This window comes from Triturus cristatus, chromosome 9 (assembly GCF_964204655.1).
Source record: "Triturus cristatus chromosome 9, aTriCri1.1, whole genome shotgun sequence".
NCBI classification, from domain to species: Eukaryota; Metazoa; Chordata; class Amphibia; order Caudata; family Salamandridae; genus Triturus; species Triturus cristatus.
Genome location: NC_140592.1, coordinates 150083627 through 150098603, shown reverse-complemented (window position 1 = coordinate 150098603; position 14977 = coordinate 150083627). Strand labels below are relative to the sequence as shown.

The following is a 14977-nucleotide window of genomic DNA, read 5'->3' as shown; positions in this document are numbered from 1 at the left end:
ATACATTGGTGTAAATCGAGGATAATCTTTCTAATTATTAAAATGTGCCTTCTTTTCTTATGACATTTGGGGAAGGCTGGACTGCTTCAGGTCCATGATTTATATAAATATGCAAAGGGGAATACAATATCTTCTACTTTTTAATTGGGAAGGTGGCAATGCCGGTATAGGTGGTAGATTCTGGGCTCTGCCTCACAATAGAAAAGAGTGAAAGCCCCTGCTTTTGTATTTCTTCTCTAGGAACCAGGGCTGGCTTGATCCTGGCTGATACCTCTCATTGGTTTAAGATGAGAGTGTGCTCAGAGCATCCTTCTGTTGTTGCATCATGTTAACTACACTCCTATTTCCGATAGTGAAAGTTATGGACGCTCACTTAGAAGGTCCTGAATTTAGCCTGTTTCAGTTTTAATTCTTGGGAAAATTCAGCATGCCTTAATGCTGTATTGCAAATTTCCATTTGTTTAACCCCTCTTGTGAATAGAGAAATATGTGCCAGAGTCTAAATGTACAATCTTAGGTACAATATGTGGAATGTTGCACTGAGTTTTAATATCCCTTAAACTGTATTGTGCTGTTATGCTGAATTTTACAAAGATGTAGTATCTGTTTTACCACTTCTGCATCTTCTAATACCACAAGAATACTTAGCAGAGCAGATACCAAGGTAAAGTAAATATATTAGGTACAACAAAGCATAGATTTCTAGGTGAATTCCAAATTTTGGGGTGTAACACCTTTTTGACTTTTGTCAAATGTATACTATTTCCTCCTGTCTGTGTAAAGTTAGAAAAATTGATTTTCTCAGCACACTTTATTAATTGTCAAAAGGCAACGAGATTAGGGTTTAGAAACAGTAGCCTTGAAATGATTGAAATTGGTAACCGTGATTGAATCAGGGGGTTTAATTGATTAATAATAAAGAATTTCAAACAAGGAGCTCTCCGAGCAGTTAGCTTGTCTGGCATAATCTTACACATGAACACAGTCCTAGTCGCAGGTCCCAAAGGTTGCATTTTCAGTGCTCCTCATTTGACCCTTCATTATTTTACAAACATCTTAGGTCAGTTCGTCTGATTGTGTGGTGAGGCCCAGCTGCAGACCAGTAAATGCTGAGCTTTGGTTGGTTTTACACACTTTTGTGTTCTAAGAAATGCCAATAACTCCTAATGTACTGGAATAGCAGACACATTCAATGCACCGGCTCACCTAATAGAAATGACCTACTATTTTTTTTTGATAATCAAGTTTATTGGCATCTGAAAAAACAAATTCACACAGGGACAGCATGCAATTGCATAGTAAATCAGAGATCATTGCTAACAGCCAACGACATCCACAGTCATGATTTAGGTATTCGAGCAAGCCATACCATTGGAGAGGCAATATAACACTGTATAAGAAAATCAGAGTAAATGATTCAAAGCAGTAAATTCAGCCATTTGCCCCATATCTTAAGAAACTTCCCAGGACATCCCCTGGCCTCGAAGAGAGGTTCCTCTTGGGTCACGCACCAGTCCACCCCCCGTCGCCATTTTCGCAGGGTAGGAGGTTTGGCCTGAGCCCAGGCCGCGGCGATGTCTCGCTTGGCTACCGCCACTGCCACCGCCGTGCCCAGAAAGTGTTTGTCGCCTCTAGAGCCGTCTAGACCATCAAATACCCTCAAAATAAGGTGTAAGGGGTGGTGGGGGACATTCCAGCCCAGGGTATGCGTAAGTTCAGATTCCACACCACACCAGAACGGGGCAAGACCAGGGCACAACCAGACCATGTGGAAGCTTGGCCACATCGTGTACCGTCCTGGAGAAATGACCTACTTAAGATCACATATTCATCTCTGATGACAGAAAAACACAGTTACAGATCATTTTCATCATTGCTCATGGACTTGCCCATCCAAGGTAACTCCTCATCCTCCATGGAAGAATTGCCCATCCAAGCAGCTCTTCATCCGTACGCATATATTTTCCTATCCATAGTCATGCCTTTAACCTCGCTGATAGAATTGCCTATCCAGGTTTAATCCGCATTGCTCACAGAATTGCCCATCCGAAGTCGATGTTTGTCATTGGTGGTAGAATTGCCGATCTGAATGAATATCAGAAAAAATGAAGTTATTGTTGCTAGAACTGGCTATCCAAGGTTACATTTTCTTTATTAGAGATACAATTAGCCATACAAGGTTACCATTTGCCGTTGCTTATATTATTGTAGATTGTGGTTTCTCTTCTAATTTCTTATTGAAGTCCCTGTCAAAGGCTACACCTTAATTATTGCTGACAGAATTGACCTACTAACCATATAGCCTTATTTTTGTTAGTAGAAGTAAACTTTCATGGAAATATCTACACATGTATTGGTTGAGTTGCCAATCCAGGGCCGCATCTTGGCCCTCATGGATATATTTTCCCATGCCGGATCACGCTGGCTTCTTTTTTTGGCAAAATTGACCAGGAACATAACTTCATTTTTTCTGATAGATCCACCCGGGCAAAGCCATGTCTTAATCCTTGAAGGTGGGATTGCCGCTCATATTGGATTACACTGTCTTTTCTGCTAAAGAAATTGCCCGCTCCATGTGATATTTCAGGTTCTGATGAGTAACACAACTTTTCTTTATGTGACTTGCAAATTGACATCAGTGGTGAATGAGTTTTCTTCTCTTAGCACTTGTTATATATTATGATTCTCCAATGTTTTTCCAAAGCAAGCACAAAGTACTTTTTTGAACCAACAAATAGACACTTTTGTATTTGATTTCAATTTAGTGTTGTTTGATATATGCTTGTAGTCTTGCTTTAAATTGTTATACATTAGTCTTTATTGCCTTTTTACTTTTACTTTTTGTATTTTGTTTTAAATATGAATTATGTTTAATATTTGTGAACCGTTTCGTCATGTGTCTCATCAACCACCTGCCTTTCTGTTTGTAGGGTGTGCAAAAACATTTGGTGTAATTGACAAAGATATCTATGTGTTGATGAATTTACCCAGTCACTGCCTTACCTTTACCTTATTGACAAAATTACCCAGTCAGTATCACATTTTCTTATAAATATGCAATCTTTGCCCGAGCCTCCCTCTTAATAGATTTAGTAAAACAATGACAAATATCTATTTTCAGTGACAGTGTTGCCCAGTGAATGCCACCTATTTGTCTTTTAATGACAATGACATTTGTAGTGCTGGAATTCAGTGCCACATTTTCAGCCCTTACCAAAGTGAGAACAAAACACGCCGCCCTGAAGCACGGCAGTTATTTTTAAATTTGCATTTTGGTGTTGAAAATAAATACGTGAAGTAAATGGAATAGGGAGAGGTGCAATAAACTGAGAACAAAGAATGTGTCTGAAGAAACATTCTGGAAACTGGAAGGCAAGAGGCAGGAGTCTCGTGCCAAGGAGGCCTGGAGGTGCGACAGCAGCCTCCACAAAAACACGGCCATCTGGTACACGGGAAGTGCTCGACTTCAGACTGATCAATAAACATGTCCAGGGAAGCCCCACAAGAGCAGAAATTAATCCGAGTATTTTTCTGTTTTTTTAGTCTGTGAAATTTCTTTCCGAGCTAATCAGATTATCCGGTCCGTGAGGCAGGATTCGAGATGGCTCCAAACGACAATATGGCGTGTATTATTGCAGGAGTTGGGGCACATTAATGATTTAACTGCATCCTCTGTGGTGATGTTAGTTCGTGCCTCCTGGAGCGCTAGACAGTTCCTCGGGAATGGAAAGTGTTCGAAAAAGGTCTCGGTATAAAATGATGGCTCAGTATTTTAGCAGCTGCCTAGCATAAAAGTTGCACTTCATTATGCACTTAAGGACTTTGAGTGTTATTTTAATAGTGATTATAGAACAGCGTCATTTTTATATAGCGCTTCATACCAAACTGTTGAACGTTGGTATAAAGCGCTATATAAAAAAAGAAAGAAGCTATTTTATTATATCGCTTCAAGTAAAATATGTTGTTATTGCCCACTTAAATGGTACTCAGTTTGCTGATCTTTGAAGGCTGAAATTCGTTGCTGGGATTGAATGAAGCAATGTGTCACATGCTTTAAAAAGAGAAGTACAGCATGGGCTGTAATTGTTGTCCCAGTGTTTCTTTATGGTATTTGTTGTGCATGACCAATGCCAGTTCTGATAGTCAGAAGACAATAACACAACATGTGTATTTGTAAAGTGCAGGTTCACCCAAGGGTATCCTGGCGCTGAATAGAGGATGATTTTTTTGTGACCCAACGCAATAGCTCTTATTTTATCGACCTCAGAAGGATGAAAGGCTGAGTGGACCCGCCGGGATTAGAACCTGTGACCATGAGGTCGAATATAGGCCCTTTCAGTGATGCATTAGTCCACTAAGCCACCCAGACAATAACATTACTGAGGATACTGTACATAGGCGTTCCTGTATAGCCTGGCCCTGTACCATTCTAGAAACATGCTCCTTTAAGAGTTCTGGAACATGAAATTGATAAAAATCATCATTAGGGTATGGCTCTCCCAAGGCGTCAGATCACATTTGGAGATGGTAGTGTTTTAGTCCCTGATTCTGGAATTTAAGAAGAATCGTGTGTTTTTTAAGGTGCAAAAGAGCAAATAATAGTGTGAGATGAGCTGTACAGAGGGACTCAGAGGCGTTGATGGCTGTGTGCTGGTGTTTTGTTGTTATTGTTTTATTTATAAAGAGGGGTAGCAGTCAGTTCTGGTTTCACCACTTAAAAGCGTCATTCTGAATGTCCTGGTGAAAAATATGAGAATGGCACACCCAGGATTATGTGAGCACCACAGGGCTCGAGTTTTTTAGGGTAGTGTTGCTACGGCATGTTGAGTCTCCTGCGTGATTTGGGGTACTGAAAAACTCGAAGGGGTGATGGATCCTGATTTTTAGCCCAACCTGCGTGCTGATGAGAGTATTTGAGTTGTTGCTTGTCCTTGGTGAAGGGAAACCCCTTACCCATTAGTTCAGTATCTGAGAAAGTGTACCAGGACAAGTGATTATATTCATAGTAAATCAGAAAAGATCTGTGTAATACATCTGGTATGTATTCCTCAAAATCAAAGATGTGATGGGTAATTCTTAATGTATCAAAATCAATGAAGAAAAAGAAGTGAACAAAACGATTGTGTGGCACAGCCAACACGTGTTTCGCCCCCTATTGGCTTGCAAGCCTGGGGCTTCTTCAAGGCGTCTTATCGGTTCAAGTTCACAGAGTGGGTAATATATTGCTTCAAGATGCTGTACTCAGAAAATCATTGATCGGTGATCCATCAAATCCAAAAATCAGTTGTGAGAGTCCTAAAGGTCGTGAAACCACGGTCTCTATATCAGTCGGCGTGGGTGTAACATCCAGAATAGGAGATTTGCTCACGGATTTCCACATTTGAACATGGGTGTCATGTCTCAAGGTGTGGGGAATCACGTTTCTGCCTGACTCCGGATTATAGGGCCTGCTTCAGGACATTTCATCCCTTTCAGGTGACTGGGAGGCCCCGCCCAAATACTCAGAAAGCTATGGGCCTGTAGTCTCCTATACAGACAGGTTTACAGGATGCAGTGAACGCTGTGTTCTGCCCCCAGGTGCGAACACTGAGCTTAGAATTATTTTTGACCATTATTTTTTGTATGTTTGCTTGTTTTAATACAGTGTTACGCTGTTTTACTGGTACTTCCTGCCATTGGAATGCGGAGTTGTGAGGGCCGCATGCATGGATTTGAAATGGCCCCCCCACCTTATCTTCTGCCGGCCCTGAGAATGATCTCGATTATAGTAGTAATCGTACACAGTTCCCCTGGGTGGGACGAGAAACAGAAAATGCACTAATGTAGGGGACTAACCTTTCACTGCAGCACCTTTTTGAACCTGGTCTGTGACCATGTCAGCCACTAGCCTCTTTAAACACTACTGAACATGAACTCGAGTAAACCTGCTCTGTGCAGTGTTAGCTCAGACAATGCTTTTTATTTTTTGCTGCATGCTCGTGTTGGGACTGGTTGGGGAGGGAGGTTACCGATTATGAAACATTTAAATGTTTTTGGAAGCTAGTTCACAGGTTTTGCAGCCCTAGAGATATTGTCACAGAAGCCTACAGGTGTTTTCTGACTCGCCACTCCTGTTTTTATTGTACTGCAGTCTTCACTTGTCATTGCCGGAACGATTTAAAGGGATATAGCATCAAAAATATGTGGAAGGTTCGTGTTTACACGAAAACTCACATTTTAGGCCAAGAAGTGGATGACATCAGAAGTTGATTTGCATTTACAGACTAGAAACTCCAGAGTAGCACCCTTCCAGCAGTGATCCTATGCAGGCTGCTGAAAGGAGCCCAGGCAGTCAGAAAGCTTGGAGTGTTGCCTTTACTGTTCACCACTGAAGTGTGTGTTACCCAGATACCTGCTGCAGGCGCATTATCTCACTGAGCTACATTACCACATTATATCCATTTTTAGTGTCAGGACCCACACTTTCAGTATGCATTTTCATTTAATGCGGTTTACACCCTTAATGGACTTCAGACACAAACTGTGTAGTAGGAAGGGTGTAGGCGCTATTTGGATTCAAACCGTGACGCAGCTATAAAATACGCGTTAACCCTCTGAGCTATTGTAATTTTGCATGGCAGGATTCAAAAAGTAATTTAAATGATTCACTTGACTGTATTTCTTCCTCTCGTGAACATAAACAATGCAAAGACCCTTTCAGTTTAGTGACTGCTGCACTCACAAGGCCATAATGCAAATATTTTTATATGTGATATTTGTCTCGGTTGAACCTAGTGGAATGGCGACAGAGCGCTGTGCAGGATGGAAGTGAATTCTGGTGGGGTGCAAAGTTCTGAGAGGGGAGGCGGGCTGTTTACTGGGTCGCAATGTCGTTTTTCGCTTTTAGTCCAAGCCGGGATTCGGGACGTACATACCAACCCTCCCGATTCAGGCGGGAGACTACCGATTTCAAGGTTAGTCTCCTGCCTCGCGATTCCTGTATAGAAGAACCCGATTCCTTGGTGGGCTACAGCGGAAAGGGACTGGTTTTGAGCGACCCGGAGTATGCACTGCCAGTAACCTGCTCCTGCAGGCGAGTGCGCAAACCCCATCCAGGCGGCGGATCTCCCCTCCCTGCTTTCCCCCCTCCTGTTATGCTCTGCTACCTCAAATCACCACTGACAACTTCTGTTGGGTGCCTGAAAAGGTCGCAGTTTATTCATATCACAAAAACTTTATACAATCGTACCGCATTGTTCATGGTCATGTACATAATGCATGGTTAATCTTGCCCCAGCTCTATCAATCAACTGGGAGGGGAGGGAACCCTTTCTGCTTTTCCTGCTTCCGGGTTTAGGCTTCAGCTTGCTACCGATTGGGCGGGTCTCCGTTTGGACCTGTCCGGGCCGCAAGTGCCGTCCCGCTCGCCCTGTGACCTTACAGGGGCCCTCCCTTCTCCCCGAGGCCCCTGCCGGCTGGCATCCCAAGGGCCTTTCTTGTGTATCTACTTTAACTTCTTGTGACTGGGTCCTTTGTTTTTGTCTCCCTCTGAGCCCCTGCCGTGAGGCATCCCAAGGGTCATGGGGAGAGTATTGTCTCTAATCCTTGTTGGCGGCGTGCCGCCCTTTTGGCTCCCTCAGTGCCCCTGCCGTGCGGCATCCCCAAGGCATTGCGAGAGCCTCTCATCTATCTTCTACTGGGTTCTCCCCTTTCTTTTGTTAACTTAGTCTGCCTAGCTCCGCCGCTACCCTCCACCTTGCAGCTGCGACGCCCGACTCTTAGGTGTGGGTGGGTGGGTTTCTTCTTCGCTCGCCCTTGGCCCGGGGGGGGAATTGTGGAGACCTACCCTGGTGACCCCCCTTTTATTCCCCCCCCCTGGCCCACGAGCGCGACCCCTGATTGGGGGGGGGCTCGCTCCCGCCTTCGGGGCCAATCCTGGCACCCGTCGGCCTAGCCCTTAATTTAAATCCCTGTGGGGGTTGGCCGGGGGAGGGGCGCCGCCCCCGGATGGCGTTTTGCCCGGGCCCCTATCGGGTCCGGCTTTGCCTACCCGGCCCGGGCTCTAACCCCATCCAGGCGTCGGATCTCCCCTCCCTGCTTTCCCCCCTCCTGTTATGCTCTGCTACCTCAAATCACCACTGACAACTTCTGTTGGGTGCCTGAAAAGGTCGCAGTTTATTCATATCACAAAAACTTTATACAATCGTACCGCATTGTTCATGGTCATGTACATAATGCATGGTTAATCTTGCCCCAGCTCTATCAATCAACTGGGAGGGGAGGGAACCCTTTCTGCTTTTCCTGCTTCCGGGTTTAGGCTTCAGCTTGCTACCGATTGGGCGGGTCTCCGTTTGGACCTGTCCGGGCCGCAAGTGCCGTCCCGCTCGCCCTGTGACCTTACAGGGGCCCTCCCTTCTCCCCGAGGCCCCTGCCGGCTGGCATCCCAAGGGCCTTTCTTGTGTATCTACTTTAACTTCTTGTGACTGGGTCCTTTGTTTTTGTCTCCCTCTGAGCCCCTGCCGTGAGGCATCCCAAGGGTCATGGGGAGAGTATTGTCTCTAATCCTTGTTGGCGGCGTGCCGCCCTTTTGGCTCCCTCAGTGCCCCTGCCGTGCGGCATCCCCAAGGCATTGCGAGAGCCTCTCATCTATCTTCTACTGGGTTCTCCCCTTTCTTTTGTTAACTTAGTCTGCCTAGCTCCGCCACGCTCCCTATGGTTTTTCGATCAGAGGGAGCTCCCCCCTCGCCGACTCCTACCCCCGACTGTCATAGGAAACCCCTCTGTTCCAGAACCCCCACGATGTTCAGCAGGAACATATCCATCCCCACCCCTGTGAGGTGAACTCCGTCTCCGCTGTGATACCCCGGGGATCTTAAGTTTATGAACCCATGCCGCACGAAGCCCCAACCATTCGCCTTACATACTTTTGCCATGGTGATATTAAGTTTTTTTCTAGACTTTTCCACCGCCCCCAGGTCAATCGCCCCCCGCCAGGTGCTCCGCACGATGATTTCTGAAAAAATTATGTCCGCGGGGCGTGTCATTCTTGCTAATGCTGTGAGGCCCTTCCGCATGTCTTCCAGGAGTGCCTTTCGCCCCATTGCTGCCAAGTCATTCCCGCCCAAGTGGACCACCACTGCATCTGGCTTGCTGCCCCGCTGTTGCGCATCCTGCGCCATGGACAACAGCTCTCCCCATCTCATCCCGGGGCGCCCCCACCATTCTATGTCGGTGTCCCGCAGCCAGATACCGCCAAAGTCCCGTCTAGCCGCTGCCCACCGCTGTGCCCGCGTAACGTACGAGTGCCCCACGATCCACACCTTCTTGCGTGCAGCATCCGAGCCTAGAAGAGAGGGGAAAGGGGGGGGGGGGGGGAGGCTTAGCATACTGCTGGGCGAATGTACCGCTTGTACGCGCCGGATGCCCACCGCCCTATCCCCTTGATAGCGCCCCCCCCATGCCCAGCCCTGCCGCCGTCGTTGCCGCCCCGATCCTGAAGGAGTGTGACCCATATTCCCGAGCGGGGAGGCCCAACGCTTCCAATGCCTTCCTCATTACCGCTATAAACTGAAAGCGGCTGAGGAAAGATCCATCTCTGTGCTGAAATAGCGGCCCCGTCCTCCCCTGCACGCTCTCTAGGTGCCTCTTTAGCAAACATACCGGGCAATGGTCTTCATTGTCCGTGCAGCGCAGTCTGGTCCATACTCCCTTGCCTGTCTGGTCCGTCTTGGACCTCCTTAGCAGTATGTCCATGTGCTCCTCCTGCATGACCACCCCTTCTCTCTGTATGCATGCTGCTCCTGCCTCCACCACTGAGGGGGCTACCACCTCGCTGACCCTATATGCCCCGAAGAAAGCTACTGCAAACGCTGCCCGGAACAGCTTGACTTCATGCCTCGAGGAGCATATCCCGTCCAGGGCCCCCAGCATTGCCTGCAGTAATCTGAAATGGATGGGGCGCCTTGCATCCTCCGGTGCCTGCTGCAACCTACCCCACCCTTTCATGGCCATGCGGCATTCAAATCCCCCTGTTTGATCGGCCTGCCCTGCCAATTTCGTGTAGTAAGCTACTGCACTTAAATGTGCTTGTGCCCAAGATTTTGATTTCCCTTCCTGGAAAGCCCACTCGATGAAATCCAGGATGTCCCTTTTTGAGGCCAATTGCCCCCTCCGCAGGCCAGCTTTAGCCCTGAACGTTTCCCAGCATTTCCGGTACCGGCTGTTGGTCTTTGGGGCCAGTGCATTCTCCAGCAACCATCTCAAACCGCTTCCACCCATGCCCATGCTTCCTCCGGCATCGGGGTCATCTGCATGTCCGCGCCCGGGGCTAGCTTCCTGAATCTGTCCCACTGGAAACGAGAAATAGCATCCGCCACTAAGTTTTCCACGCCCGGAATGTGCCTGGCCCTTAATGCAATGTTCCCTCTCAACTGGCAGCCCACTAACTTCCTCAGCAAGGCCGCCACTGCTGGGCAACGCGCTGCTCCTGTATTGATCGCCTGCACCACTGCGTGGTTGTCTGACCACAAAGTGATCTGTCTATTCTCTAGTTGGGGGGCCCAGATGTGGAAGGCTACTACAATGGGAAACAGTTCTAGTAGAGATATGTTTGAGGTTAACCCTGCTGTGCGCCATGCCTCCGGCCATGCCCCTGCCGACCACGCCGTCCCCAGCAGGGCCCCGAAGCCGTAACCCCCTGCTGCGTCAGTGTAGAGTTCCACTTCACAGGCCAGAGCCCAGGGGGCCCGCCAGATCAGGGTGCCATTGAACTCTGTTAGAAAACCCTCCCATTGGACCAAGTCGTCCCTTACTCCCTGCGTAATGCGAACCCTGTGGTGTTTCTGTGCCAGACCCCTCGTGAGCCAGGCTATCCGCCGGGCAAAGGCGCGTCCTGCGGGGATAACTCTTGTGGCAAAGTTCAGTTTCCCCAGTAGCTGCTGTAGCTCTCCCAGGGTCGCCTTCTTCTGCTGCCTCAACCTACGTATGTCGTTGAGCATGTCCGCTATCTTGTCAGGTGGCAGCTTGCATGTCCCTGCCACTGAGTCCAGCTCTATCCCCAGGAATGTCAGTTTTGTTGTGGGACCCTCGGTTTTCTCGTGGGCTAGCGGGATCCCGAGCTCCTGCGTCAGTTCCCTGAAACTAGCGAGGAGGTTGGTGCAGTCCTCTGTGCCTGCCCTACCCACGAACAGAAAATCGTCCAGGTAGTGGACCCGCCCTCCACTAGGTGTCCGCTGCCCCAGTTCCCACTCTAAGAAACTGCTAAAGGCCTCAAAATGTGAACATGAGATTGCGCAGCCCATGGGGAGGCACTTATCGTAGTAGTAACCCCCATCCAGTCTAAAGCCCAACAAGTGATAGCTGTCTGGGTGCACCGGTAGTAGCCTAAATGCTGATTCTATATCAGACTTGGCCATGAGGGCCCCCGCCCCTTCCTGTCTAACCAGGTCCACAGCATCGTCGACCGAGGCATAGGCCACCGAGCATGCTCCCTGATCCAACCAGTCGTTGACTGACTCCCCCTCTGGGTATGATAGGTGGTGAATCAAGCGGAATTTGCCTGGCTCCTTCTTGGGGACTAAACCCAGCGGGGATATTATCATGTCCTCCAGCGGCGGAGTGGGGAAAGGGCCCGCCACCCGACCCAGCCCAATCTCCTTTTCCACCTTCTGTTTTGCTGCCTCAGGGGCGTCTTTGACCGATTTCAAATTATTGCTCTCCCGCGCCCCCTTCGGGCCGCAATATGGGATGGGGAAACCTTGCGTAAACCCTTCCGCCAATAGTTTCCTGTCTGTGTGTTTGTGGTACCTGTTTAGTAGTTGCAATAGCCTACCTGCTCTTATGGGTGTGGGGAGCGCCTGTCCCCCGCCCCCTACTCCCCCGGCCCCCCCCGTTGGGGCCTGCGCCTCGTTTCTATTTCTTTGGGTCGGCTTTTGGTTTCTCTGCTGCCTGCCCTGTGGGACGCCGGCATCGTACTGCAGGGTGGTTCCCCCCGCAAGACCCGCACTCATGCTTGAATTTGCATGCGGCCCCCCACTTGCACTCGTCCTTGTCAAACTTCCAACATGTTTTGTTGGATTTTGTGGCTGTTTGTCCCCTTCCCTTGTGGTCCTTCCCATACCCTTCAAATTTGCCCTTACTCCCGTAGGGACGAAAAGTAGACTCCTTCACCCCCACGCCTTCTCTGGCCGCCACCATGTGTTTGGAATAGCCCTCCATGTCCTGGCAGTCCCAGCCTATCGTTGGCCATACCTGCATTTTTTCCCTGAAGCCCTCGTCATATTGTAGCCATGCATTCCCCTGGAACTGCTGCTGCGCCTCGTGCACCTTCTGCTCGTATAGGATCAGCGCAGCTGCGCAATCTGGAAATTTCTCAATAAATACGCACGCTAATGTCCTAAAGGCTTTCAACCAGTTCTCTATGCTTCTTTCCACCCTGGGTTTCCTGGGGCCCCTCCTGTCCTCATCTTTCCTGTCCTGTGTGGTTAGATCCAGGCCTGCCTGCCTCACCTCTAGCAGGGAAAATATGTCTATAAATTCCTTCCTCCAGATTCTCTCCTTCACCGTGAGTGAATTTTGCCTGAGCAATGGACATTCAAAGGAAGCCCAATCCCTGAATGGTTAGACCCATCGCCCTGCTCCTAAAGCCACGGTGCCTGCCGTTTCCCGCGTGCATGGGTTGGTTCTGGTCCCTAATTTTAAGCGCGAGGCAGGGGGTACATAGTTTCGTAACTCCGTGTAATGCCGGAGCTTCCTTAGAAGCTTTCTGATTTCTATTGTAACAGCGAGGCAGGAAGTGCATAGTTTCGCTAAATCCGTGTAATGCCTTAGCTAAAGTGGCTGGAAGAATCTGCACACGTGTGTGCAATCGGCGCGCGTGGCTGGATGAATCTGCACACGTGTGTGCAATCAGCGCGCGGACTTTACAGCTTTCTGATTTCTATTTTAACTGCGAGGCAGGAAGTACGTAGTTTCGTAAATCTGTGCACTGCCTTAGCTAATGTGGCTGGAAGAATCTGCACACGTATGTGCAACCAGCGCGCGGACTTTACAGCCTCTGTTGTCCTTGGCAGCATTCTGGTTTTCTATTTGAAGCGCAAGGCGGGAGGGTAGATAGTTTTGTAAAGCAGTGTAATGCCTTAGCTAATGTGGCTGGGAGAATCTGCACACGTGTGTGCAATCAGCGCGCGGACTTTACAGCCTCTGTCCTTAAAAGCTTTCTGATTTCTACTGTACCTGCGAGGCAGGAAGTACATAGTTTCGATAAACCCGTGTAATGCCTGAGCTACAGTGGCTGGAACAATCAGCGCGTGGACTTTACAGCCTCTCTTGTCCTTAGAAGCTGTCGGATTTCTATTTTAACTATGAGGCAGGAAGGGCATAGTTCGAAAAATCCGTGTAATGCCTTAGCTAAAGTAGCTGGAAGAATCTGCACACGTGTGTGCAATCAGCGCGCGGGCTTTACAGCCGCTGTTGTCTTTAGAAGCATGTGAACTTTCACTCGTCTGAAGCCCTTGGCCCGGGGGGGGAATTGTGGAGACCTACCCTGGTGACCCCCCTTTTATTCCCCCCCCCTGGCCCACGAGCGCGACCCCTGATTGGGGGGGGGCTCGCTCCCGCCTTCGGGGCCAATCCTGGCACCCGTCGGCCTAGCCCTTAATTTAAATCCCTGTGGGGGTTGGCCGGGGGAGGGGCGCCGCCCCCGGATGGCGTTTTGCCCGGGCCCCTATCGGGTCCGGCTTTGCCTACCCGGCCCGGGCTCTTTTGTCGCGCTCTCTCTGCCTGCCATAGCGCATGCTCTGTGCTCCTTCCCGACAGCTGAGGAAAAACATATATTTGCATTTCTCATATGCGATCCTGCAGCTGCAGACTAGCAAGTCCCATACATGCCAATATACCCGATTCAGGCCTCAAAAGACCTTAATGGGAGAAATACATTCTCCCAATTATTATTTGTACCTCTCCCACTTTACTCTTCTAAAATGTTGGCATGTATTCGTTTCGGCAAACAACCATTACCACGAATCCTTTATCCCGCATACCATCACCTCGCATACCATGACAATGCAAATACCATTACTCCGCTGTTCCAAAGTTGACCGCTCTGGCCGCTACGCCACAGTGTACTTTAAAACCGTGTATTTTAAGCGGTTTAAAGTTTTTAGAAATTATGGTATAGCAACTATGACCAAATCTTCAGCAAAGTAAAGAGAACAGTTTTCAAATGGTGCTGTAGGTTTGTAACTGTCCATCATGCACCGCTCAGGTTGAGAAGTCTGTTATCCATTGATTGCTGCATGCAGCGCCGACGGCAGTAGAACTCCCAACGAGTTGCATGCTTCCCCCTCCTTCTCTCTCTCACGGCAGCCTCAGAGGCACGGTTCTCTGCTGCTTTGTTTCCCCCGGCTCTGCACGTCATATCCGCTTTGATTCAGGTTACGCTCCCCTCGGAAAAGGTCAGTTCTCAGAGGCTGCTGCCCCCAGGCCACCCATTCCTCTTCAGACATTATTACACTTGCAACTCTTGTGCTAAAGTGTGGGCGAGGAGAGAGGGGAGTCATGTGATTCAGGGAATGTGTGGAGGGAAAATGTTTGAGCATGACCGCGCGTGCACCGCGGCAGCTTCTGCTTGGAAACAGGAAGTGGACCAGAGATATGTTCTTGAATATTCAGCTCAGTCTTTGCCTTCTCAACAGTGTGACTCAGCATCACGTTATTTCACTGAAAAACAGATTGTATGTTTTAGGTGTCTATTTTATGTTCTGAGTCCTTCATCTGGTGCATGGATTTTAGGAGGCCTGAGCAAAATGGCATGTTGCCTTTCGGATGTATTTTAGGATGTTTGGTGTCATCTGGTTGGTCATTGTTTTTGTCTGCAGTTGCCTGGATGTTTGAAACCAGCACACGGACCAGCAACCTAGTGGGAACTGGATTTGCGCAGTTAAAAATGATATGTAAGGGATCCTATTGGAACATGAGCCCTGTACGATTGTTTCTTAAT

The 14977-nt window shown here is 48.7% G+C and overlaps 2 protein-coding genes across 3 annotated transcripts in view; one reads left to right on the top strand and one right to left on the bottom strand.

Moving 5' to 3' along the window:
• BICD2 (BICD cargo adaptor 2) overlaps positions 1-14977 on the top strand; it is a 299787-nt gene that overhangs the window by 157859 nt on the left and 126951 nt on the right. The gene's annotated exons all lie outside the window — the stretch shown is intronic.
• On the bottom strand, positions 10239-11987 carry LOC146797549 (uncharacterized). The gene has a single exon (XM_085627503.1). It carries the CDS (start codon positions 11985-11987, stop codon positions 10239-10241), a length of 1749 nt encoding a protein of 582 aa, XP_085483629.1.